Source organism: Amphibalanus amphitrite, unplaced genomic scaffold (genome assembly GCF_019059575.1).
Source record: "Amphibalanus amphitrite isolate SeventyFive unplaced genomic scaffold, NRLGWU_Aamphi_draft 002297F_arrow, whole genome shotgun sequence".
Lineage (NCBI taxonomy): Eukaryota > Metazoa > Arthropoda > Thecostraca > Balanomorpha > Balanidae > Amphibalanus > Amphibalanus amphitrite.
In genome coordinates this window covers 23,091-49,936 of record NW_024883773.1, presented here as the reverse complement: position 1 = coordinate 49,936, position 26,846 = coordinate 23,091, and the positions used below count along the sequence as shown (strand labels likewise).

The 26,846-nt window shown below is 51.2% G+C and overlaps 2 protein-coding genes across 2 annotated transcripts in view; both read left to right on the top strand.

Annotated features, from left to right (window-relative positions):
• The first annotated feature begins 1,800 nt into the window (after positions 1-1,800).
• LOC122376777 (alpha-1,3-mannosyl-glycoprotein 4-beta-N-acetylglucosaminyltransferase B-like) overlaps positions 1,801-26,846 on the top strand; it is a 43,555-nt gene continuing 18,509 nt past the window's right edge. Inside the window, exons 1-8 of the mRNA XM_043356721.1 lie at positions 1,801-1,887; positions 3,067-3,135; positions 13,531-13,652; positions 18,911-18,961; positions 19,326-19,466; positions 23,042-23,253; positions 24,354-24,578; positions 25,589-25,635. Of these exons, the coding sequence (XP_043212656.1) occupies positions 13,562-13,652; positions 18,911-18,961; positions 19,326-19,466; positions 23,042-23,253; positions 24,354-24,578; positions 25,589-25,635 (767 nt within the window). The 5' untranslated portion in view covers positions 1,801-1,887; positions 3,067-3,135; positions 13,531-13,561. The remainder of the gene's footprint in view (positions 1,888-3,066; positions 3,136-13,530; positions 13,653-18,910; positions 18,962-19,325; positions 19,467-23,041; positions 23,254-24,353; positions 24,579-25,588; positions 25,636-26,846) is intronic.
• LOC122376778 (uncharacterized protein K02A2.6-like) lies at positions 6,176-9,772 on the top strand. The gene is made up of 2 exons (XM_043356722.1): positions 6,176-6,598; positions 6,653-9,772. The coding sequence occupies exons 1-2, from the start codon at positions 6,371-6,373 to the stop codon at positions 9,467-9,469; spliced, it is 3,045 nt and encodes a 1,014-aa protein (XP_043212657.1). The 5' UTR covers positions 6,176-6,370; the 3' UTR covers positions 9,470-9,772.

The window sequence follows — 26,846 nt, the reverse complement described above, 5'->3', positions numbered from 1 at the left end:
ATGTCAGGCTTATCGTGCCAACGTACCTGAGACTCCGCTGCACCCATGGATTTGGCCATCAAAACCATGGGAGCGTGTGCACGTAGATTATTGTGGTCCAATTGATGGCTGGTGGGTATTAATTGTCATTGACGCTCATTCAAAGTGGATGGACGTGTTTCCGTCGCGATCATGCACGTCCGAGACCACCATAAACATTTGCGCGCTTCATTTTCCTCGGGGGCTGCCAAAGACTCTTGTGTCTGACAACGCACAATGTTTCTTGTCTGAGACTTTTCAGACGTTCTGTCGCTCGAATGGCATTCATCATTTGACTTCTCCTGCACTGTCTCCGAAATCTAACGGGTTGGCGGAGCGTAGTGTTCAGACATTGAAAAACAGCATTAAAAAGCATACATCAGGCACGATTCACACCAAAATAGCGCGTTTTCTGCTGCGCTATCGCACAACGCCGCACACAACCACCCAGGTGTCCCCAGCGGCATTATTCCTTGGCAGGACGGTGCGAACCCCGCTGGATCTGGTCAGGCCTGATCTGAGTGGTAGAGTGAGGAAAAACCAGGACAAACAAAAACAGTACGCCGACAGGGGCTCCTATGAACGTTCCGTGTGCGTAGGCGATGCTGTGTTTGTGTCAGCCGTTGATCGTGTACAAAGTGCTGCTGGTTGTAAATGGCTGCCGGGTGTGATAGTGGTGCGGAAGGGAGTAAAACTGGCTGTTCAGTTGCAGGATGGGAGAGTGATCTGGAGGCATCTGGATCGGGTCCGGCCGCGCCGGACTGTGGCCGACGTACCGCCGCCGACCGCTGGACGGGCGCTGGACCTGGATCGGACGCGGCGGGACCTGTTTGATGCCGACGTACCGTCGAGGGCCGGACTGACGGCTCGGGCGGTGGCCCCGGCTGCTCCGGACGGGTCACCGTCGGTCCCGGCGGGCGGACCGCCGCCGGCACCGCGTTACAATCTGCGTCCGCGAGAGACGTTACGGCGGCCGGACCGGCTGTTGTGTGAGTGAAGTTTGTGAGCTCTCCGTGCCTGATATCGTTAAAAGTGACCAGAGTTTTGTTGTTACGTTAGTTGTGATTATGTTATATTGCGGGGTGGAGGGATGTCATAACCGGCTCTCGCCTCTACCGGCGGCCTCCCTCCCTCTCTCCCTCGCATACTGGTCACCCCTCTCGTCCCAGTGGACTCGCCCGGTGCCTCGGGCAGTATCTGTGACACGACCTCGGGTGAGCGGCCGGGAAGCAATACAGTTTTGAACGGGACGCCGTGCTGTCTACTTCACAGACCATGCGCTGATTCTTTCAAGAGGGACTACCCTGTACTCAGCCTGTGACTATCCCAGACCCTGGCTCCAGCCAAGGCTGGCCCCAGCAGAAGGCGATCGCGTTTGCTGCGCCATCTACAATACTATCAGCGCCATCGTGCGCTTCTACTGAGAAGCTTGGCAATGGGTGACGGGAGATCAGCTGCAGCTTGGGTGTGATTAATTTCCATGGTTATCTGACGATGACACTGGTTCTGACACGACTTTTTTCAATGACATTTACCGTTAAATTGATCTGCGAATAACTTTAACACTGACCCTAGAATGCTTATTCAAGCTAGACTTACAGATGCAGGAAAAACCGGGAGAAACCAAGAGGAGAAACTAGTGCGGAAAAACCTTTGAGTTGGTAGCACTTCAGTTCTGAGTTATGCTACCAAATGTTGTCGCAAATGGGGACTTTCCTGCAATGCTTGCGACAAAAGCGCAGTTTACGCGAATATGCAATTAGTCTGCAAGGGAATAATTAGCTTCAATAAATAAAGTAATTCATTTTCAGCCGTAATATCCTGCTCTGCTTTGTTTAATCTGAAGATCTTGGGTTTTATTGATTCGAGGCAAGTCAAAATATGATGGATGTTTTGTCTGTCTGTCGCTGTTTCATGGGCCAATGCTGAGGCTGCTCCTGCAATCGGACTTCATGACTTGTGTTTAAATCAGAATGCAATTGGAATTAATTACAGATCCCAAGGGAGGAGGATTGGTTTTAAGTTTTCATAAACGTGTTTGTTTTTAAACGATGACATTGAATTGCCACTATCCATTCCAATTGCTACTGCTTTTTTCGGCAGGAAATTACTGAAACCATGGTCCTGAGTGGGCTAGCTTTAAACATAGATTGGCTCCATCAATGTCTTTATTTATCTACATCTAGTACCTTGCACCGTTTTGAAACAATTGAGCAAGATGGCTTCAGCAAGATTGAGTTGTGTGATTGGCGGCTCAGGGGAGGGGGTATCTGTACTTTGGAGCGTGTGCTATTCCCCCTCCTCATCCTGCAGTCCCAAAAAGTTAGGAAAAAATTATTTACTTTTGAAGTTTTCCTCCCATAGAAAGAAAACCTAACAATTGAGCAATTTGAATTGGAAAAAAATTATTTTAAACTGCATTGCAAGTCATATGTGGAGGTGAATTCTGATGAGTTTTAGGAAATTGGAGATACTTCCCCCACATCATCTCAATCACCTTTCTGGATCAGTCAGTTATTTGTTTTGTGACTCGTAATGGTAGGCTATGCTTACTGCTTAGCTGCAACTAACCTGCTTGCTAAACACATTGTTTTACCACCTATATACCAGGCCTGGGACAAATCCCTAATTCAATATAACTTTGACTTGAGCCTTGAGGTTAGCCCACTGAACATAAGACCTTTGAGCTGGCTGTATTGAGTAATCAGTCAGTCTATTAGGTAGTTTGTCTCTAATCCAGTCCAGTGTTGTCCAATGTTTAGTCCTATTGGGAATCCTCATTTTTTTTCTTTCTCATATTTCTCCACAATCAACAAAACACTATCTTTTCAGGTGTTTGCCACCATATCTGTCATCATTTATCGATAATCGAATGGTGTGCCATCTATGTTATGTCTATTGGACATTATGCCATCTCTGTCATCGTCGTTGTGTATCATTCGTCTTTGTCAGATACCTCTCAGGCACCTGTCGAACAGTGTGCCGTCACAGCTGCGATCCCGTCAGTACACCTTTTACCAACCCTTTCCCCTCATTGCTGTATTCCAGAGATACGGTACCGACATGTGACTGCCGTTACCGTTGCCGGGTGGTGTGCTGAACGGACGGATACCTGAGGTGAGTACGGAGTACTGAATGGGTGCGGTCGCGGAGAGTCTGATTGTGGGGCCAGGTACCGTCTGGTGTCTGTCTGTCAAGTACCGCCGATAAGAATTGATGTGATAGTAGACGGGGTTTCGAAGATGATGATCGATTCAATATAGGTATCGACCGATACTCACAAGTACTATGATGCATAGATGTTATCAGAGTTATTGGATCACTGATAGTTTTTCTAAGTGGCAGTTTCGGATAGGTATAAGGGACATGTCATGTCTGAGATGTAGTTCAGACTCGTTGTTCTGAAGAAGAAGAACTGGAGAAGTGTAAAAGCAGCATGAAACCTCAACGATCTTTTCGATCGTTTTTGATCAACGATCAAACTTCTTTTTTGGCTTTTTGTTAGTTGTTTTAGTAAATTCACATTAAAAAATTCATTAGTTTGTAGATAAACTAGTGGGTCTAGATTCGCTATCGTTCTTAATTCTGCTTACAGAGTCGTAAGCAAATAGGCGATTTTCTCGTTTCAAAATAGTCAGTCCTCCTTTCATATAGGTATCCTCAAAAGTCAAAATGATGGGCAAAGGGAAAACGAATTCCCCAATGGTAGGCGGTGCATGTCAAAGATGCATCAGTCGTTTCAATCTTGTTGGCTTGCAAGCTGACTCAGCTACTCGTATTCCAAAATTTAATTTCTCTAATGCTTTGATTGCATGGTCGCCGCCGTTTGGAGATGTGTTTGATTGTAATTTGTAAGTCCTTGCTTATATTTTCTGTTGTGTGTTATTAAGTATGTGGTTATTCGTTTCCTCATGCTGGCGATGAATTTATTCATATCCTGGGGCTGCAAGCATGATTTATGCTTGATGAGCGGTTATTGGGCTCGTTGATACGATGTAATAACATCAAAAAGGGCGTAGCCAGACTTCCGTATGCTTCAAGTCATCAAGCGATACGAAACGGAAGAAATACTCGTTTGTTTTGCGTTTGTCGCGCTTGAAACTTGGATTAGGCTTATGTATGAGTGAAGCCTGGCTTAGAAACAAGTGTAAAAATGGTTATTTCCTTTTTTACCCTCGTTTCAATATTTTTATGCATCTTAGCTGCACGGCTGAGCTATTAAGAATAATGTCAGATCCCAGACTAATTATCGGCATTGATAACATCACTTAATAACGGTATTGATGCCATCATTTAGATATGTAATGATGAGTAGGCACTATTGGTACAGACGTCAGCATGGGTGCACTATCAAACTGTTCCCATCAGCAGTTACGAATCCGCACTGCGCCACAGCAGAGCGGGTTTACGGGGCTCACTAACTACTGACTACACTCAGTTGAGCGAGCTGCACTATCAGTTCTGGACTTCCTGATGTTTCCAGCCGTCGGGAGTCCCTGCGCTGGTCAAAATGTTTGCATGGTAGCTTGATTTCCACAATTGATTAAATGTGAATGTGAACCCGCGCTTGTGATTGTTTTTTTTATACTATGTTTCTTATTTTATTGTGCTTTTAGAGTTACATCACTGGTAGACCCAGGGGATGGCGGACGGGGGTATTTGGGGCATTTACCCCTCTGCAGTTTCCGAAATCGATGAGGCATTTTTTCTGCTTAACTTATACAATGATAAGACTCTGTATCGAATGGCCCATTAACGCTGAAAAATCAAATCCCCTAGGAGTGTTCGGCACTTTGAAATGGAGAACCTTAAGGTAGTAGTCCCCCGCAAGGTCTTACATTACCTGTCTGTATCTTCCAACGAGTTTCGTGCGAGCATGTCTTTATGGTTTTCGTATAATCTGTTCATTGTGAAATATCGGTTTGCATGATAACAATAAAATGCCCTCAAGCATTGTTTCCTCCAAGTTATGTAACGCTAGCGATACATTCTAAGTATTCAAAATGGATTACATGAGGAATGCAAACCGACAAATGAACGTTAAATCATTTGTTTGATGTAAAGCTACATAGGCGTTCGGCGCTGGCTATGGGTGCTTGATATATTTTGCAATAGGGTTTATCATAAATGATAATGTGTCTGGCATACACATTACACGTGTCATGTGGTGCCTGCATATAGAAAGGAATAGGGGAGAAGCGGAAAGGTGTACCAATGAAGGCCGCATGAATTTATCGCCAAATTTGTCGTACCATTGATATGTATAACTGTGCGGGGTCGTCTACGCAGCGCTGGGGGGCGCCGGGCGGGTGTGAGCGTGGTGAGTCGGGGAATAGAGCTCGGAACTGAAAGGTGTGTTTTGTCGGCTGTGAGGCCGGCCGGGCTGGTGGTGATCTACGGACAGATCAAGTGGCGACGAGGCTGAGACCGTTCTCGCCTTGCCTGTGACCGGTGGTGGAACCACCATGGCGTCGGCCCTTATCGGGAGCGTCGGTGAGTACGGCGACGACGGCTCGGACTTTAACGAGTACCTAGAGCGTTTTGAGCAGTTTTTGGCTGCTAATGCGATCTCGTCAGCGACAAGGAAACGTGCGGTGTTTCTGAGCGTCTGTGGTCCCAAAGTGTATTCAACTCTGCGCAGCATTTTCGCGCCTGATCTGCCAGCCACGAAAACTTTCGAAGAGTTGGCGGAGGCAGCGCAGCGGCATTTCGCTCCGAGACCGGCTATAATTGTGTCACGGTACCGGTTCAACCGTACCACGCAGCAAGCCGGACAAACAGTTGGAGCGTTTTTGGCAGAGCTGCGGCGCATTGCCAGAGACTGTGCCTACGGAGACCGCCTAACTGAGCAGCTTCGGGACCGGTTCGTGTGTGGGATAAGTAACCCGGGAATGCTGAAGCGGCTACTGCAGGAAGGTGACAATCTGTCGCTCGAACTGGCTGTCAAGATAGCGACTGCGATGGAGACAGCAGCCGCTGACCTGCAGGATATCGCCTCATCGGCAGCCCCGCTGGCAGCACAGCAGTGACCGGCCCGGACCCGCTGCACGCAGTCTCCGCTGTCGCGCCTGCCGCTGCCGCGGGGCCAGCCGCGGGAGGGCTGAGGCGACGACCCCCGCGCATTCATACACGCACACGCCGGCCGGCCGAGACGGCGGCCAGTGCTGGCAGCTTGCCAAGTGATTCAGCCGGTGGTTTACCGTGCAGCCGCTGTGGCAGGCGTAGTCACCAGGCCGAGGAGTGTCCCCATAGGCGTGCGACGTGCTACGGCTGTGGCAAAGTGGGCCATCTCAGGAACGTCTGCCGAGCGGTACACACGGTACTGGCAGACGACACGGAGCCGGATGGCGACATGTATCAAGTAAACGCCACAAATACTCCACACCGGGTTCCTGCCTACAGGACGACGGTGGATGTCAATGGAAGGCCGCTTGTGTTCGAGGTCGACACTGGAGCGAGCCGAACGATCATCAGCGAATCTGTGTGGCGCTCAGAGCTGAAGAGCACCCCTCTGGAGCCGGGTCAAGTGGCGCTAACCACTTACACTGGAGATGCACTGCCGGTGCGCGGTCAGCTGACTGCACACGTCTCGTGCGGCGGCCAGCAGACCACACTGACTCTGCTCGTGGTTCGGGGTGACGGCCCGTCACTTCTCGGCCGGGACTGGCTGGCCAAGCTGCGGCTACCGTGGAACGACATATTCAGTATCGCAGCACCCCTGTGGGATCTGCAGCAGCAGTACAGGGCGCTGTTCCAGGACGACGGTGGCACCTGCAAGCAGACTGTGAGTTTGGATATCGATCCGTCGGTCTCGCCCAAGTTTTACAAGCCTCGGCCCGTCCCTCTTGCGCTGCAACCGCTGGTGAATGCGGAGCTGGACAAACAGATCGAACGGGGAATTCTACGACCCGTTAAGACAGCGGAGTGGGCAGCGCCGGTCGTCACAGTGCTAAAGAATGACAAGAGTTCGGTGCGTATGTGCGGTAGCTATGATCTTACCGTTAACAAAGCCTCACGGGTGGAGCAGTATCCGCTCCCTCGAATCGACGAGCTGCTTACAAAGTTGGCCGGAGGCCAAAAGTTCACGCGCCTGGATCTCAAGGAAGCGTACCTGTTGGTGCCCCTGGATGAACAAAGTCAGCGCTACACCGATATCAACACTCACCGAGGCCTGATGGCAGCCACACGCCTGGTCTATGGAATAGCATCAGCTCCAGCGGCGTTCCAGCGCATGATGGAGCAGCTGCTGGCCGGCTTGCCGCACGTGGCCGTGTTCCTCGATGATGTGTGCATCACGGGCCGCAACGATACGGAGCACCGGCGCAATGTGGACGCGGTGCTGCGGCGTCTGCTAGACGCTGGTCTACGGCTCAACCCGAGCAAGTGTCAGTGGATGGCCAAGGAAGTGGAGTACCTGGGGTACCGGGTGGATTGTAATGGCATCCACCCCACAGCAGCCAAAGTGACGGCGATCGTGGAGGCACCGCGACCGGCGAACGTAAAACAGCTGAAGGCGTATCTCGGCCTGCTCATGTATTATTCAAAGTTCATGAACAATCTGGCCTCCGTGGCGGCGCCGCTCTACCGCCTCCTGAAGACGGGTCAGCCGTGGCGCTGGGGCCGGGCGGAGGACACGGCGTTCGCTCGCACCAAACAGCTGCTGGTGCAAGCGCCCTGCCTCGCTCACTATGACGGGACCCTGCCGCTCGTGCTGTCGGTGGATGCCAGCCCCTACGGGCTCGGGGCAGTGCTGTCCGAAGTGGACTGTTCCGGAATGGAACGGCCAGTGGCGTATGCATCGCGGAGCCTGGCAGCAGCAGAAACCAACTACAGTCAACTGGACAAAGAAGGACTGGCGGTGGTCTTTGGAGTAAAAAAGTTTCACCAGTTCTTGTGCGGTCGGCACTTCACTGTGCAGACGGACCACAAACCTCTCCTGGGTCTGCTAAGCAGCGACAAGCCTCTGCCGCTGATGGTATCGCCCAGGGTGGCCAGGTGGCGACTCGCGCTGCAAGCGTACCAGTACAAGCTGGTGTACGCCCCCTCGGCACGGCAGGCTCACAGCGACGGACTGAGCCGCCTGCCCCTGGCAGTGTGCCCTGCTAGTGTTCTAGACCCCGGGGACATTGTCTGTCTTCTTGAGTCGGTGGACCAGATGATCCGCATCGAGCAGATCCGTCGACGCACGAACTGTGACCCCGTTTTGTCGCGCGCATATCAGGCGGTGATGAACGGTCGTTGGACGGAGCCAGTGGATGAGGAACTTCAACCGTTCTATCGGCGTCGCCTCGAACTCAGTGCTCAAAATGGAGTGGTCCTGTGGGGTAACAGAATCGTGTTGCCCACGGCCCTTCGGAAGCAGTGGCTCTCGCTTCTGCACGAAGGCCACCCTGGAGTGGTGGCCATGAAAGCAAAGGCTCGCGCCCACGCGTGGTGGCCGGGCATGGACGCAGCTATCGAGTCGACGGTTGAGAGCTGTCAGGCCTGTCAGCTGAGCCGGCCGCGGGCACCTCCGGTGTCTGAGAGTCCGTGGCCGTACCCGGATGCGCCCTGGGACCGCCTGCACATGGACTATGCGGGGCCAGTCCATGGGATGATGATCCTGGTCATCGTGGACGCTCACTCGAAGTGGATCTCAGCGTACCTGACACCGTCGGCTACAGCAGAAGCGACCATTGAGCGGTTGCGGATGGCGTTTGCGGAGCACGGTGTCCCTCGCGTGGTGGTGAGCGATAACGCGGCGGTGTTCACGGGAGAGGCTTTGCGTCATTTTCTAGCGCGTAATGGAGTGCAGCAGGTGTTCTCCCCGCCTCTCCACCCCAAGTCGAACGGGCAAGGAGAAAGCGCCGTAAAGGTGATCAAAACGGGGCTTCAGAAGCGGACTGATGGATCGCTGCAAACGCGTCTGAGCCGCGTTCTGTTCCATTACCGGACGACACCCCATTCAGCAACGGGAGTGACGCCCGCGGAGCTGCTCCATGGGCGCCCGCTGGTCACTCACCTGGCGCGGCTGCAGCCGGACCGCGCCCTGCTCGACCGTGTCCGAGCCAATCAGGAACGCCAAACGCTGGCCAACAACCGCCATTCGGTTGCAGTGCGACAGTTTGCGCCCGGTGATCTGGTTTATGTGTCAGCAGTGGATCAGAGGCCCTGGCAACCGGCCGTGGTGGCATCTGTCTCCGGCAGTCAGTGTGATGTGAGGCTGCCGGATGGCCGTGTGTTCAGACGGCATCTGGATCACCTGCGAGCTCGGTCGGCCGAAGGCTCGCCGGTGGAAAGGGAGGTGTTGCCGGTTCCGGATTGTTCTACGTCACTGTCTGAGAGCGTCGCTGGTCGAGCGAGTGCTGATCGTGAGGGTGGCGGTGGTGTTGGATCCCCCAGCTCACCCTCAGTGAGTGTGAGACGCTCACACCGCGAGCGAAGGGTGCCGCTTCGGCTGCTCGAGACGTAAACTGCACGGCACTAGTGGTATAGTGCTAATGCAGGTCTTTCCCCTGTGTGATGTCAATCGTTTTTTTTTTTGCAACAGCCACCGGTTTTAGTTCAGGAATGTCTAGTCCTTTGTTGCTTACTGATTTGGACTGCCTTTATCTTACGGTGGAGGAGTGATATGTATAACTGTGCGGGGTCGTCTACGCAGCGCTGGGGGGCGCCGGGCGGGTGTGAGCGTGGTGAGTCGGGGAATAGAGCTCGGAACTGAAAGGTGTGTTTTGTCGGCTGTGAGGCCGGCCGGGCTGGTGGTGATCTACGGACAGATCACCATTACGTCACAGGTATATGGAATGTGAGCTTCTGTGGCAGGTCTCGATCAAGCTACATTGAACTTTGGGTAGATTAGCAACCCATAAGCCAACCATTTCCAATCAGTCTTGCACGGTGGTGAACTGAGTGCGTCATCGATCAGATTATTACCTAATTAAGAAGATTGCATGCACCGTCTGTAAAGGGCTGATTACTCGCACAAAGTAATTCCGGTTAACCCCTTCCTCTGGCCGGGTTTATCGAAACTGATCAAAAAATGTGACTTACAACACTGGGTTAGCGGTCAGTGTGTAGTGTAAAATGTCAGTTCAAATGTCAGCTTCCTCTCTCGTAAATCGATCCTACGTGACAGCTTCCTGCTTCCTACGCCTACCGGTTCCCGGTGTTAACCGTCAGTTTTCGCATGTATATTGTGAACGGTCTCAATGCGCTTACGTGTGATCTTTATCAGATTGTGGGACATCATTCGTGTCCCTCTGTCGTCACCTCTGTGTCTCTGACGTCATACCCGTGTATCTGACGTCACACTCGTATTCACAGACCGTCCGTAACCAGGGGTTATCTATCCATGGAGCGGGTCGGCGGCGAGATGGCCAGACAGGTAGCGCCTCCGGCGGGGTTTTCTCGCACGTACTGATGACCTCACTGACACCGTGTGCTGCCGAGTGTGTGTGGGGTGCAGCATGTGGGAGTGAGTTCCCTCAGGACAGCGCCAGCACTCGCCGCACCGCTTTCTCTACTTCACAGGGACGAGAGGCGAGAGTTTACATAGTGGGACTCGCGCAGCTTTGGTGTATGGCTGAATATGTGCGGTTTTTAGCGTTGTGTAACGGACGGAAGGAAGGCTGGGTCACTCGTGGTAGGCTGATTTTGCATTTAAATTTGGTTTATATAAATCGCGAGTTAGTAGTTACCACATGCCGCCCACCAGGAACTATTTTTATTATTGCACGGTTGCAGGATGCAGGTTGGGCTTTTTGGCTGATTTGACCGTGTGATACTTTGCTTTGCTAACTATTGTAACACTGGGTTTGTCACAGTGGTGACTTGTAAAGCGTCATTCGCCAGTGCTTTTGTTTGTGTGCTGTTAGGTCTTTTTTTTTTAGATAATATTTTCCCGGTTGTGAAGCTAGGTCAAGAATTTCCTCACGTCAGCTAACTCCATATAGTGCAGGCTTCAGATAAAACACTCGATGATAAAGCAGATGATTTCCTCTTTCTTATCCATGTGGGAGTCCCAACTGACTGCTTCTGATAATCTTATTCTGATAATTGATTGGCCGGTGCTTCATCGCTGATTGACTGAACAGAGGCCGGCTTCTCTATACAGTGTCTCTATCTGGGTCTGGTCGTGAGTGTGCGACTGATTGCTTTGCCATACCTTTTCTTATTGTAATTCTATGCTCTTCAGACCTGGGCCAGATAATGTTACGTCGTTAATTTAGTTCCTTGTTTTGTTTTTGCTAGATACTTTGATGCATCATAGTCACCAATTGGGTAACTGGTTTGGTCCAGCCTTGAAACATCCTTGAAGTTGCATGCTGAAAAAGAACTCGATTATCCAGTTTTTTTTTTCTTCGCCTGAATGTGTTATGACGAGCTGTACATAGTTCAATCTATTGTGTAGCTTGGAGATGGGCCGCTGGCTAATTTCCAGCAGTTACCAGGCCCTGTTCGGTCACCAGTCAATTATCGCCTTCAGCCGTCTGACGAGTGATGCGTGGATCCCGTGTCCGTTGTGCACGGAAACCGTGCGTTCCGTGCGCTGTGACACGGGTGAACGCTGAGCCTACACGGGCATTAATAAATACCGAGCTGTCACGTCTACTGCCGAGTGGAAAAACGGGACGAGATGTGCGCTGTACGCTGTACGCTCAGTCACGTTCGGTTATCGTGCCCTGGCCTGTATTCGTTATTGCATCACAGGGCTCAGTCGTATTCTGTGAGCGAGTGTGGGTTTGGGAGTCTCCTCTCTCCTCCCTTGGCTCTGCCCTCTCTCCCTCTTTTTGTCCGAACCACTGTCGCAAAGACGGTCATTGAGGTCTCCGGGCCGGCGCACCGCCGGCGCCCACTATACTGTGCTTTGGCTGGCAGTGAACATATAGAATAGGAGCATGGCACCAGCACTGAGAGACATAAGATGCGTCCTAAGGCATTGGGCTTCTCGAACGTATCTATAAGCTACTACGGATCAATATATCTGTACCAATGATTGTGAGACTGACGAGTCCATCTGACCCGATCACTGATAGTCTCCTGCTACATCAGTTCAGCGTCAGCATTAATCATGTCCAAATATGTTACACAATCGCACCTCGCTGGATTTGCGGCTACATCAAACACAGCACGCGTTATATCAAAGGAGCACTCACAGTCTCACTTAGGGGCGCACCGGTCACGTCCAAATAATGAACGTAATGAATAATGATAGCGGTCAGCTAGGATATGTCAATTGTTAAGCTCATTCGGAGCGCTATCTCTGGTTGTTGAATGCAATGACTCTGTCGCCACCCAAGCCTGGCGAGACTGGTATCTCAGCTAAACAAACCAATATAACAGCCCAACGGGACCAGAATCCAGTCTGGGCGGCGTTATATCTGAGCTGAAATCCACTGGTATCTCAGCTCAGATAAAATAGACGTCCATCTATGCTGTTTAACCAGCGTCCCAGCTGATCGGGTCCTTCTGGCCAGCCGCCCACCTCCAACCGGGCATGGTACACCGTAGAGGTGACATGACTGCGGTCACGGCCATTGGGCGGCGTCACGGGCGTGACCGGACAGTGTGACGGGCGTGACGGACCGTCACATTGTTCCGGGACCTCAGTGCAAACACAATGGTCCGCGTACCCCGTCGTTACGCGCCTGTGGTCACCCGGTATGTGCTGCAGAGTGGACGCGCCAGGGGTTGGCCTGGGGTCCGTGCTTGGACCGGCGATATATGTATTTATGTAATTCAAATGGGAAGCTTTCCGTCATAGCGAAGAGTGCAATCGAATTTCACATTGTGGGGCTTGGAAAGATGAAAAATTACTGCACGCAAAAGCGGAGCATTGTGGGAATATGTAAGTAGGCTCCAGCGACAACCGACACAGGCGAGAATCCAGATCCGCTTGTGTGGGTGTAATCCTACCGTTTGGTGCAGTCGCGATACGGTCGGTCCAGGCGGGTCCGAGTGCTGGACTGGGGGGGGGGGGGGCACGACTGGGGGCCGCCTCTCGTCGTCGGCTGCGGACGGACCTCGTCGGCAGTCGGTCGGCTGAGCCCGGGGCGGCCGGTGGGTGCGGTCAGACCGGTGTGCGTGCCGCGAGAGGTGCTCTGTAGTGCCGGCGATTCACCAGGCCGTCGAATCTCGAAGCTGGACGCATTCCGTGTTGGTGTCGAATTTTTTACCCGTCCAGCAGTGCCTTGTGCTCGTGTGGCGCCTACTACAGCCCCTTCAGCAGGGGCAGACTGCTGAGCCGTATAGCGACAGGTGAAGATTGTGAAGGCTGGATCCAGTGAGGACTGATGCTGACCGTTCGTTAGTCGGTCAAATACTGACTGCTGATCGCTGGCCGCTGACCGATTACGGCTGACCTCTGCCTGCTGAGCGCTGCCCGGCGATCGCTGACGCTGACTATCTACCAGCGCCCTCCATCTGTGCTCTGTGTCTATATCTCACGGCGCTCCGTCGATCGCTGACCATCTACTAGTTCCTATATCGGTGTCTTGTGTCAATATCTCACTACCTCCCCGTCGACTCCGACAGAGCGCGGCCCGGCGGCCGACCGTCGGCAGCCATGGGCTGTCCGCGCTCTCGGCGTCAGCTGGCCTTCTGCTTGGCCATGCTGCTGCTGCCCTTCTCGCTGATCGTGCTGCTCAACCAGCCAGGTGAGTGCCGTACCGCGTCTAACGAGCAAGGCAGAAACGTGTGTGGGTGTAACGCTGTTCGTTCATCTAATAATGGCACCTCAGATGTGTTCAGTGTTGCAGCGTGTACTATCCATGTGGAAGTTCCATGCTTAACAACGCAGCGCCAGTACAGCGGCAGAACAAAGGCAGTAGATCGTCATGGTTAGAGCTGCAATCCTAACTCCTCTTGCATCAAGTTCCTTGCACCCCAAGGCTGCTTTGGCGTGTTTAGCCAAATGATCTACATTTTTATGCTCGGTATGCATTGTTGCGAGTGATTCCGATGGCAGTGCAATGGAAAATTTGGGCTGTGCATTACTTTAGTATCTATGTGAGACACAATTATTGTTATTTTTTACCCTTGCTGATGTGACAAGTTAATTGCGTAGGTTTACAGACAGCTGGATGACAGGCATTTTTCAAGTTCAAGTTCAAGTTCATTTATACACGTTAAATTCACATAAATGCGACTTTTCATTAACGCAATGTCAAGTGATTAAAAAAGGGCACGATGTCACAGTCACACCACATGTTCATTATCACAGTGAATCGGCATACGGTCAACGTCTTCACGTCTGAGTTTGGAGCAAGTGAACTTTTACAGCTCTCTTAACCCTCGCATGTGTAGGGGGGGGGGGTCGGATGGACCCCCCCCATGGTTTTTCGCGAATAACTCGCGTAAAAAGCGGCCGATCGCGACGAAACTTTCAGTACCCTCTCATTGATCAATTTTACACCTACCCTGAAAATTTCATGACCCTGACCCAAATGACCTTTGACCTGTGACCTCTTTTCCGAGACCATGTTTGGCCGGAATCGCGATTTCGCGTATGTCGGCTCGCACTAGCCGCGTGTTTGCAAGCTTTTCGTGGTTTCAAACGTTCAAACATGTGATTTGATGTTACTCCCGTGTGTGTCAAGGTCACCTGAAGGTCAGGTCAGGTCATTGACCTTTGGTGACCTCGGGTGACCTCGGGTCACTTTTTCGAGTTTTACATGTTTCTAGGCTAGTTTTTGGAGCTGAATTCGAATTTAGCAACCATTTGAACATTTACGAAGTAGTTTTGGTGACTTCGTAACATGTTACGAAGCTGTCAGAGGCGGTTGACACGTACTACGAATACCCGTCACGACGCCTACTGGTTGACCTGACCTGACCTGACCCGACCTGGTCTAAATGCTTCAAGACATCATCTGTGATCAAAACTAACACGATATTCGTGATCAGCACCCCGAAAAACCCCTAAGCGGCCACACTTTACGACTTTCTAACAGGTTCCGATTTTCCCGACTTTGGGTCATTGACCTGACCTGGAAGGTCAACCAATGACCTAGGACCTTAAAATTGGGTATCATCGGCTTCCTCTCGTCACGGGCAACACGCTCGTTTTTTCCGCGAAGCTCTATCTCGATCAGGGGCCAAACGGCAAGGGGGGGGTCCAACCGACCCCCCCCCCCCCCCCTACACATTAGAAGCTGGCAAACGCCGCACACATGCGAGGGTTAAATGTCATTCGCCCGTCATAAACTGCAGTGAACGCGTTGTATGCGTCCACACCACTATACAGCAGCTGCCTTCGCCCCGTCTCAGTATGTATCCACGGTAATCGCAGTCTCTGTGCGTTGCGGGTGTCATGTCCGTGGTCTGTCGCGTTTTCAAGCTTGCACGCGATAGCAGAAGGCTGACCCGTCTGAACGATGATTCGCACGTTGCATATTCTGTGGTACAGGACTAAGTTTGTAGCGCTGAGCCACTTCAGCTCATCCAAGACATCGCTCACATGGCAATACTTCCGCCGGCCACTTAAACGCGTGCACAAAAATTCAACACTTTTTGTACCCGGTGAAGCTCAGTGGTGCTGCATGTCCCGTAAATAGATATGCAGTAGCGCAGTGCAGACAATACGAGAGAGGACACGATCGGTATCAGCGTGGACGGCGGTAACACGTTCTTCGTGTTGTTGCGCCAATAGCGATCCCGTGCCCTTTGACACGACTGGACACGACATAGCTGACAATTGACATGGCCATGATACGTCAGATGTCTGTCAATAACGAGGCCGATATTTTTGACAGATTCGGGCTCGTGAACAGTTGCATTGGCGAAGCGAATGCTACCAGAAGGCAGTCCTTTCAGCATCTGACGTGTTCCGAGTACAATCCACGTTACAATCCACGAGTTTTTGACGCGTTCACTTTCATGTTGTTTGAGCAAAACCTTGCAAACATTCTCGTCTAGAGTCCGCTCCATTCTCAGGATTAAGCCAGCTAAGTCAGCCTTTTTACCAGATACTAAGATCTGAGTGTCATCGGCAAACTGTACGATCGGGACATCAGGGACGTGGAGACACAGATTGTTTGCGAATATGGAGAACAGCAGACAGCTGAGAGATCCCCTTGGAAAGCTTCGGATTCTATTGACAAAGACTTTGAAAGAATGACAGACCTGTCAGCTTAGCGCAATGAGCTCTAATCTGCGGAGAATTACCTTGGAGATAGTGCCTGAACCATACCGTGTCTTTTTCATGATTAATCAAATCGAAGCATCTTATTTCTGAGCTAAGTGTATAATTTTACGCTTTAGGAACAGAGTCGCTGTGCGCCCATCTCGCCACCATCTTGGAGAGTTGGACCCACTTTGGTTGACCTGTAGCACACAGCTGCCGGTGTGGGTCGGGTCAGATCAAGTAACAGGTGTGTATCGGATGTCGCGTCTGACCGGTCCTGCCCGCCTCCCGACCGGACCCGGCGTGGGGGATCCGGTGTGGGGAGCTGCTGGGTCCAACGTAGTAGTGGGTTTGGCTTGTTGTTTGGTGTGCGGCTCGACGAGTGTGGGAGGAGGTTAGCATGTGGGCGGATTTTTTTGGAGCTTATCGCTTGAGCCTGTATGCCCACTGAACAATAGACGCTAAGATTTGAGGCCTGCACACTGCACCTGGCGTTCTATCTCCAGCGGCCTGTTATTCCTCATCGAAGACCACAAGCGCACGGATCAGTTAGAGCTAGCAGTCCCAACCGGGCTTTGGACACCTGTAACCACAGGCAGCGACTGTATCACGAAACGAAACAAGGCTGCTGGGCTCCAAAGAACGAGCATTTGGGGACAAAGTCGGTATGAGCCGATCGTACGGCCACCAGTGCGGATCTTTTTGGTATACTGAACCCCAGCAGATGGTCGTTCCGCTCGCTGGGATCTGTCTTGCCTTCTGGAGTCAACAATCACCAGATATTGGCCTTGTGCGAGGATCTGCTTTGTTGTAACACAATCCAATGCCGACCAGCTACGGGCCTGGCTTATCGCTCTGCACCCGCTCTAGATAAACAGATGGGCATCGTTAAGAACAAAAACACAGAGCAAAGTAGTGTCTGCGGTTGCTCATTTCTGACATTGAAGAAGAATGCGGGTGTGACAGTGGTTTGCTCTGTGCCGTAGACCATTTTCTTAGAAGGGAGGGGTGGGAGGGGGGGAGAAGGGAGGCTCGCGCAGCCGCTCTTTTCTATCATTATCTGGCTCGGTGTCCCTACCTACGAAGGCCTCACGTCAAAACGATACTGGTTCACACATTATGAGCCCTGCTGGGATCAACAGGGTCCAGTTGACGGCTGAAGGGAATGCGGCCCGTCTGAATGCCAATGACCTCACATTGTGGTCAATCATTCGTTACCTAGATAAACAATTGATTTATATATTTGCTGGTTAATGGCAGTGGCTATGTTTGTGCTCTTTTCGTCCACATTTGTATAAGCTTATTATCCCCTCTTTTCCATCACCTAGCTGCATGTAAATTCTGAAGAGTGAGACGAATACGAGCACGATACGTAGTTCGCCCGAAATAGAACGTGATTATGCTAATACTACTGCGACATTCACAGAATGAATGCCATTGACGTAAAAAGCGTCAATGTATTGTTTTGTCCTCCGTTCCGTCACTCAATGAAGCTTTCTTTAAAAAGAATGAGCATTGAGCCGCCTTTGGAAAGCCCTAAATCAGTTGTTTGAAGTAATTGTACGTTACTGCTGAATGATTGGCAGGGATGCTGAATCAGCACGATGAGTGTTCAGTGCCGCCTAACGTTGCGTTTTCCCTTGCCTAGTGATGTAAACATCAACCCCATGGGCCAGGCCTGTGACCATTCGTGACCTCTTGATGCTGACGTTTACCCCTACATGCTGATCAGGGATGGGAGGCCGGGTGGTGTGGAGACGACATGGCCATCACGTTCATCTGCTGGTGAATGCCGGCCTCGTAACGCTAAATCACCAAAGTTACAAGTAAATTGGCTCTGCTTCTGGAAATGCGTCTGACTGAGCGACTGTACTGGGCTGTAGCTGTACTGGGCTGTAATTGGGTAATCTGGGTGACCGGGGAAGACTGTGACTGAGTGACCCGACCTAACTCTGATTGGTTGACTAGACCCTGTGGTGATTTGATGGCCTCGCCTGTACTAACCGGGTGACCTGGCTCAGCGGTGGCTGGGTGACAAGTCCTGTAGTAACTGGGTGACCCGGCCTAACTCTGGCTGAATGACCCGTCATTCCTCTGATTGGGTGGCCCGACCCTGCGGTGGTTCGATGACCCGACCTATCGGTGACTGGGTGAACCGGGCCCACAGCCACAAGGACACACAGCTGAATGGGGGCAGGATCCGGCGCCCGGCGGGCCGGGCCAAAATAGACACTTGTCGCCGTAATGGCCGGCCCAGCGGACTTAGCCGCTTCATAAGTGGCGTCGGATCGCTGAGCCCTTACAGGCAGCCGCTGGCCGTTTGCCAAGCTAGGAATAGCCGGCTGGGGGGTATTATCCGCATACGTATGATGCTCAAAGTAGGCGATATTTTAAACTTGGAACTGTGTTTCATGGCTGGCGGCGACACGGGCTGTAGTTAAAATGGTCCGTCTTAAAGTTACCATCTCTGCCAGATTTCACTCTAGCGGGAAGCCAACAGCTGGCTGAAATAGAATGTGCACCATCTAATTAACAAATCGCGTTATTTGTGAATCTAATGAAGATGGAAGGCGAAGAAGTGCCTACTTGAATTAATTGGAGCAAGGAATTCATCAGCACGCAATTTGTAGAATTATGTTCCGTGCTGCGATTTTTTGCTTGGATTCTCCAAATATTACTTTTTCGACGAAAAAATCATATTTCACGATGTTTTGTTAATAAATTCACCTATCCCTCTTCCATCATAGCATTTTATGCTAACCCCATCCAACACCTTGCCTGTTCCTTCAGATCCTTCGGACTGTACCGGCAGGGGTCTTCCGTCAGGGAGTGATAAAACAGGTGCGTTTTATCTTCTTCGCAAACGTAGTTTTGATGTGCAGTTGGACATTGTTCTACCTTCATCGACATTAGACACGCCTCTATGTTTATGAAAGTGAAAATAATTAAGACCCTAAATAAATGCGAGTTTAAGTCCTGACCTGATCTGCTTGCTCTCTTTGCGCCCTTCGGCCTGCGCCCTGACCTGCGCGCTGTGACCCGCGCCCTGACCTGTACCCTGCTCCCCGCGCCCTGACCTGCTCTCTTCACCCCGCTCCCCGCGCCCCGTACCCTGACTTGCTCTCTCTGCTCCCCGCTTCTCTGCGTGTTGACCTGGTCACTGCACCACCACCCTGACCTGCTGTTCTGTGACCTCTGGCCGCAGTGGACACCCGGCTGGAACGGACGCTGGTTCAGCAGCTGGCGGAGCTGCGCCAGCGCGTGCAGCACGCCGAAATGACCAACAGGGAGCGGCGGAAAGACGTGATGGTGCTCAACAGACAGCTGGACACCTACGGCGCCGCCGGTGAGTGAGAGCAGGGAGACGGGTGGGGATCGGGGCATAGCTGGGGTACGGGGACGAGGGCGGGGACAGTGAAGCGCCGTTCGGTGTCTTTTTATCAGCACGCTGTCGGTTTTCTCAAATATGGTAGTTCGTTGCTGGCGTTTCTTGGGCTCTCATTGATGAATTATGAAACGCAAAGACTGCGTGATTTCGACTTATGAGGAGCCGAAAAACTAATAGTGGTTCGCCACTTACCACCACCACTTATACTAACACCATTTCTATTTTCTATCAGCAAGCTAGTAGCCTGCTTTATTAAAAAGACGGCGATCGAACAGCGTCCGGGAATGGGATAAGGATGGAGACAGAAACGAGGATAAGCCTAAGATCGGGGTGATCGGTGATTATGACGGTGACGGTGAGTCGTGGAGGACTGGAGGAGGACTCGCCTATGACCGGTGAATGTAGGGGCAGCTCTCTACCCCGAGGGGGGATAGAGGGTTACGGAGACGATCCATTGATAATGGATTGACCCAGCTAGGAACGAATCTGAGATGGGGAGTGACGGCGACAGTGATTGAGACGGAGAGGCGAGTGTCGGGACTGACGGAGACGGAGACGGAGACGGAGACGGAGACGGAGACGGAGACGGAGATGGAGACGGGGGACGAAGATGGGTGGGGACGGAGGTGGCTGAATGGTCGGTCCGACTCGGTGGTGACTGGTGAGGTAAATGAAACATAGGAGAGGTTGTGCTGCCTCTAAGGCCTGTGGCGAAATTTGAAAATGAAAATAATTGTGCAGGTACGGGCGACCTGTAACTTCATCCCAGCTCGGTACTCCAGGGGGGGGGGGGGGGGCGGACTACGCCACGCACTAAGCTAATTCCGAGCCAACCGGCTGTTGCATAACCATTGAAAGTGTCTGGCAGGCATATGAATGCACCACACATGTGCGTACTTTTATTCAAAGTGCAGGAACCATTAGATTGGTCTATTGTTATTAGTGGCTGACTCAGCGTCTCTGTTTCCGGCCATCTGATTGTGTTGGCAAGCCACATGCATTGTGCGTGTGGCAATAAGTGGCATGCTTTTGGCAGGTCTTTATTCACTAATGATTTAAATTAGTTCAATATTTCGCAAGTTGAACTGTTATTTGGTAAAGCTCGGGTCACTATTTAAATATTTGGCATGGGTAAATGAATAAGCCTTGCAATAAATATTCCGCTTTTTAGTTGTATTTTGCATTTGAAAATTTAAATATCTTTTCTTCATTTTGACTTGCTATTTTCCCAAATATTTTTGTTATTTATGCTAGTTTTCTTTCCATTGTCGTAGTGGTAGCTGCCTACATTTTCGTCAAGCGCTAATGTGGAGCAAGCGCAATGGCTTTGATTCCGTTGTTTTGTGCCGTCTGTGTCGCAATATGTTATCGTCCTGCATTTTCTGTTTCTACCGTTGTTTTTCCTTGTGCAGGAAAAAGCCACCATGCTCAATTAACTTAATCTGCCCTGTGTTTGCCATCATGTATCCAGTGTTTACCATCACCAAAAGTGGTCGGTATTTGTAGGACAGGTGTGTCGTTGGGCGCTCGATACCCTGGGGATCGGCCCGCTGTGGGTCGGGGGGGGGGGGGGTCGTACGACGTGCGTGTGGAGGTATCCGGGTGTTGGGGGCGTGGTCCCCCTGTTGACCTTCAACCGCTGACTCGTTAGTTATTGGTGCTGATGGTGGTGATTGTAGGGGGGGGGCGTGAGAGCCGAGGGAGGGCGGGGCTGACGCCAGTGACCCGGGATCGACCAGGCTCCAGTCGACACGTCCCATGCGCTACTACCCAACCCGCCCTACAAATCCTGGCTTAGTACGAGCGCCTCTGACACGCCGTGGGTAGTGCACCACGAGTGCCTCCGACGCGGCGCAAACGGCGCGCCATGGTCGTCTCCGGCGCGCCGGAAATGGAGCTGGCCTGTACTAGCGCCGCTGGGGCTCGGCTGAGCCGCGCTCGATCGAGTGAGAGGAATAAAGCTGCCGCCCAGCCGAGCTCAGCTCCGAAATAAAACGGCGACGGGAGCGGGACGGCGCGGCTGTAACTTCAGCCGTGGCGCGTCAGCGCCCCCTCCCGTCCCACGTCCAAATGTAATTGCTTTTTATAGTTATTAACGAATTAAACCTCAGATCCTATCGAAGGGATACTCCTTAACGAAATTAAATGTTATTGGTGCCACACAATTACGGAAAAAGTGATACTCTGTGTGGGCCATGGCACTGAGCTGTGCTATGTTATTGTCAACCATTGATCGATATGTCGGTACTATGTTGCACGGTGCTCGTCGTGATGTATTGAGGAATTGGAGTAGGTGTCAATCATAGTTGATTGCTACATTTCGGTAGGTGTCAATTGATGTATTGATGCATTGGAGTAGGTGCCAATCATAAGTAATTGCTACATTTCGGTAGTTGTCGTGCGTGTTTTATTGATGGCTTCAAACATGCGATATTTCATTTCCTTATGCTTATGCTGCTAGTCTTGGGAGTAGGATGGTGATAGTAAATTATGTGCTTATTTTATCATTTACTTAATGGGGAGGGTTTAATGTTAAATTGAGCACTGCTATTTATGGTAGCAACAACTTGTGATCAGTGTTTCAAAGAATGTTATCCGCGCGTTCTCCATCTCTGTTCCCATAAATGAATGTTTGAAATGGTCACTCTGAAGAAGCCACAAGAATGAAATGTCAGTCTCTTTTATATAAATTCTGTTTTCCTTCATTTTTCTAAGAATTTTGAGCAAAGTATTTCATCGATCTCACTATAGTTTTATAATTATCAATGAATTAAACCTGAGATCCCATCGAAGGGACGCTCTTTTACTAAATGAATTGTTATTGGTACCACACAGTTACGGAAAAAGCGATACTACGTGTGGGCCATCACCTACCTACTGTGTGTCATCACCTACCTACTGTGTGTGTTGACACAATTATGAGCTACTTATCTGTCGTACCTGTCTGTCCCTTTTCCCAATGCCTTTCGACGAGTAGCTACGGACGACACGTATTGATTCTTCTCATAATCGTGGGATGGACTGTGGGTCCGTGTATATTGGCTGAATACAGATCGACTGAATACAAACGAATTGGGCGGGCGGGCGGCACTGCCACTGTATTGTAGTAATGCGAGGGGCGAGCCTGTTGTTGGCGTGTCGTCGTCATACATGCCGTGAGGCTATTGGCGCAATGGCGCGCATAGCTGGGTAGGTGTATGAATATGTCAGGGCTCACATTGTTTGGCGTTGGTAAAGTCGGGCATTTTTAATTTGTTTCCATTGGAGGTGTTATTTTAGTTTCTTTGATTCTGCATTATTTCGGTAAAAGTGAACCTTTGCGTGTAGCCTGACGGATTAGTTTGCCTACTGTGGCTGGTGCAGTAGGGTTGACATTGATCAGCGCTATGACGCTAGCCCATCTTACGTTGTTTGCTAGTGCGAGTGGCCCTTGCTCGTGTGTTCCTCCCTCATTCATCCCGATGCGTCAGCCCGCCGTCATACGCAATCATATCCGCTGTCGCTGTGCCAACATTGCCAATCTCCTCCCTCAGCTGTGAAAGCGCCGTCCCAGCAGCAGCAGCGGCAGCAGGAGGAGGGACCTCCAGTGCTACCTCCGTCGCAGCAGCAGCTGGCGCAGCTCGCGCCGCCACATGAGCTGAACGACACGACGACCCCGCGAGGTCGGACGGTGCCCGGAGCGCTGCCAGCAGCTGTTTCCGGGGTGCCGCTCACTCATCTGCAGGAGATCAACAGCGATATGGAGGTAGGCAAGCTTGATGTGACACGGGAAGTGCACGATATATAGGACGCGGTGCGGCACTTCTGGGACTTGTCTTAAAATTTAAGCGACTTCCTGTAACATCAATAATTCAAGCTGGCATTCACAGTACCTACTTGTTATGGCCGTGACACCGTCAGCATTTTCCGAAACTTCCAGCAGGCACGTACAGCCCACCGCTAAAGTAATGTAGGGTTTTACCAATCTCAACGATTGGCTTTGACTGGCGATTGTTTAATGCGGAGTGATCGAAAAGAAGATGTCAATAGCTAAAGTTGCAGCTGCAAGGGTGACGATACATATAAGCTACATTCAAAGTTTCATTGTAGTCTGGCTAATCGTTCCTAAGCTTCAGAAGCAGAACATACCCATGACTGAAACCCCACATTACTTCTGCTGTGGACTGTACCTAGGATTTGGCCAAGGGGGGGGGGGGGTGGTGGAGGGAACGGAGGAATCCCGGGGGCCTCCCCTCTACAGAGGGCCTCCTTTCTATTGAGAGCCTCTTCTCTAAAGGGGCATCCTCACTACAGAGGACTTCCTACCTACAGAGGGCCTCCTCTCTACTGAGGAGTTAGATGGACCCTAGCGGTCAGACACAGACACTAGCGGCTATTTACAGGAGGCCCAGAAGGACCCTAGTTGTCATGCTGGTCAGAGGGCTCTGATTGTCCTGACGCGATTTTTGGGATTTCCGTGAATTTCGTTCGCCTCGGACGTGATTTTGGCCAACGTAGGCCTTCGGCCCGCGGGGGCCCTGATTCCATCCGGAAGCCCTGAAAACCCCAAGGGGGGAGGCGAGGCGCCCCGTCCGCCGTCTCCCGCCCTGGGTACGTCCCTGACTCCCAGTATTGATGAAATATCGCAGGATGGGGATTTTCAATGTTGAGATAGAAGTGGAAAGTACATGTATGTATTTTGTGGAAAGTGGAAGTTTAAGTGCGAAGTGTATGTATTTTTATTGGATCTCGCTCTTTATCCAAATTGATAGATTGTGTTATACTGCTGCCCGCTCCATATTTCTCCTGACAACTATCCTGTCGGCTCTCACCCAGCCTCTAACCGCTCACCTCTGACCCCACCAGGTGCCCGGTCTTCTCACCTACCTACCGCACCTGCTGGGCCGGCCCGACGCGCTGACACCGGCGCTACACGTCAGTCAGGGTCGGCGGGACGTGACTGTGGTCATGGGACTGCCCACAGTCAAACGTGAGGTGCAAAACTACCTCATATCGACACTGAAAAACCTCATCGACTCTATGTCTGAGTCGGAGAGGCTGGAGACGCTCATTGTTGTCTTCATTGCCGAGGTGAGTGAGTGAGTGAGTGAGTGAGTGAGTGAGTGAGTGAGTGAGTGAGTGAGTGAGTGAGTGAGTGAGTGAGTGAGTGAGTGAGTGAGTGAGTGAGTGAGTGAGTGAGTGAGTGAGTGAGTGAGTGAGTGAGTGAGTGAGTGAGTGAGTGAGTGAGTGAGTGAGTGAGTGAGTGAGTGAGTGAGTGAGTGAGTGAGTGAGTGAGTGAATCAGTCGAAATTTTTCTGAAAGTTTTAGTAGGCTTTGCAATGTGCTGAAGTCAATACCATATTTTTTTTTTTACCTCGTTTATTTCCCAGGCGTGATGCACTGCTCACCTAAAAGCCTTTTTTGCGGCACTTTGTTAAATTGATTGATGTTTGGTTCTCGTGCCGTTTTCTGTCCCCAGTGACCAAGTAGTTCCACAGCATTGCTGTCAGAATGCGACAACATACGTCATTTGCGTTGTACATTTGCGTGACAAACGTCGGCCTTTTGCCTGTAAATAACCATAAAGCTACATTGCTGAGCACGCAACCTCAAGGCTAAAGGCTCCCTGTCATGCGCCGCACCCGGGCCCGCTGCCCTTCTGTTGGTCTGTTTCTATGACGCTTGGATTAAAGTCCTGTAATTTTTAGTGTGAGATGTGTGTTGGCGCGTTGTCATGGTTTCCTGCGTGTTGAACACAAGCTGGGTGGGGGACTGATAAACTATGAATTTCCAATCTGAAGCGTCCTGTATCGCCGGCTCGTAATGCCGCTATCTTGTTTCAGAAATTCGTAATAAGTCTGGCTAGAATGAGCCGTTCTGCAGTCGCTTCCTGACAACCATTGTTTCTTTTTCTTTGATTGTGATGTTTTTAGCATTGGTGTCCATAGCTACGCCATAGCTGAACCTTGGGTCGTGACTATATTTTTTTCAGCGACGTTCCGAGTGTCGCCGTTGCTATTCTATCGCGTTGTGAAGCGTTTCCCGTCTGTCCGTCCCCTCCACTCCACTGCTTGCATCATAATCTGTTTTCGTTCCCTCAGACGGATGCGGAGTACTGCAGCCGGACGGCACAGGAAATCCAGGACAAGTGAGTGATCACGATAGGCCAACTCTCGGCGTTACACTCAGGGTTCTGTGGCTGTTTGGGAGTGATGAGGTCGGACGTGACTGCTGCGTCGGGCCGGTAGGGAGGCGGGCGTGTTTGGGATACGGTGGTTTACCGCTTGTTTGATTGGCGGGCCTCGCGTGCAGTGCCGTCACACCACCTGGGAAGTTTGTTGTATCGACCCGTGCTGGCCGTAGGCCGGATGCGGCATCACCTGTGCCAAACAGCCGGGCTCGACGCCATCCGATTTCTCGGAGCTCGTCCCTCATCCTTGTTCCGGCTGCTGAAAACCCTCCTCTGTTTTGGTACGTCGCTAGTGCCGCAATACCCCTCACTTCGGTATTATTCCTACATTACCATTACGACAGTCTACCCCCACCAGCGTCTGACGTGGGCACTGGATAGAACAGCGCCCCGATTGTTTCTATGAATGGCCCTGCTCGACCCGTTCCATCAGTCGCCACTACGCTGAGGGACGGCACTGCTGTGTCAATGAGCACCTGCACGAAGCTGTTAGCACCTGCCGGCGATGGTAGTTCCCTCTGAATGAGTTCGCAGCTCTGGCACCTGGTTTTTGGTCGATGAAAAGTCCGCAAAGCTTAAACACCTGCAAGAGGTTTAGCGCGGCAGTGAAGCGGCCGGCGTTTGCGGAATTGATGTGAACCAAACTGAAGCGGCGAGCAAGTCTTTTGATTGATGTGGGCGTGGGGGAACTTTACATTTTGGATAACGGGACAGGATGAATGGAACAGTTTCCGATGTTCGTGCATTGTCAAAAGGGTTGTCGAGGTGACTAGAGCAGTGCTTATAGTTCCTTGTTTTCGATACAACGGCGCTGATGAAGTCGTAGAGACGAAACCGGTACGCCATTCATGTAATTGTTTTTTGATAATTGTATCGTGAATTTCATAAGGTACTCTCAATACAATAGAGCAGTGCTAAATGTTTGCCTCGGTTGGTATGCATGCAAGTTGAAACAATGGCTGGTAGTGGTATTAATTTTACAACTCCCTCCTGCAGTTTGTCCGTCGCTGTCATGTGCTAGAATATGAACGATGGTATGATAAAACGGCGGTGTTTGTGTTTTAGTAACACGTAAAGAATCTGATTAATCTTGCTAGGAATGACGCTTGTCACGGTGTTATACGCTGGTTTACCTTTAGCCATGAAATTTGTAGCAATTACATCCGTTA

What these genes read in the sequence shown, in the direction of transcription:
- LOC122376778 (XM_043356722.1), top strand. Translation starts at nt 6,371, where the DNA reads ATGTATCAAGTAAACGCCACAAATACTCCACACCGGGTTCCTGCCTAC. An exon ending in CGGTGCGCGGTCAGCTGACT is followed by an intron (nt 6,599 to 6,652) that starts GCACACGTCTCG and finishes CTCGTGGTTCGG; the next exon opens with GGTGACGGCCCGTCACTTCT.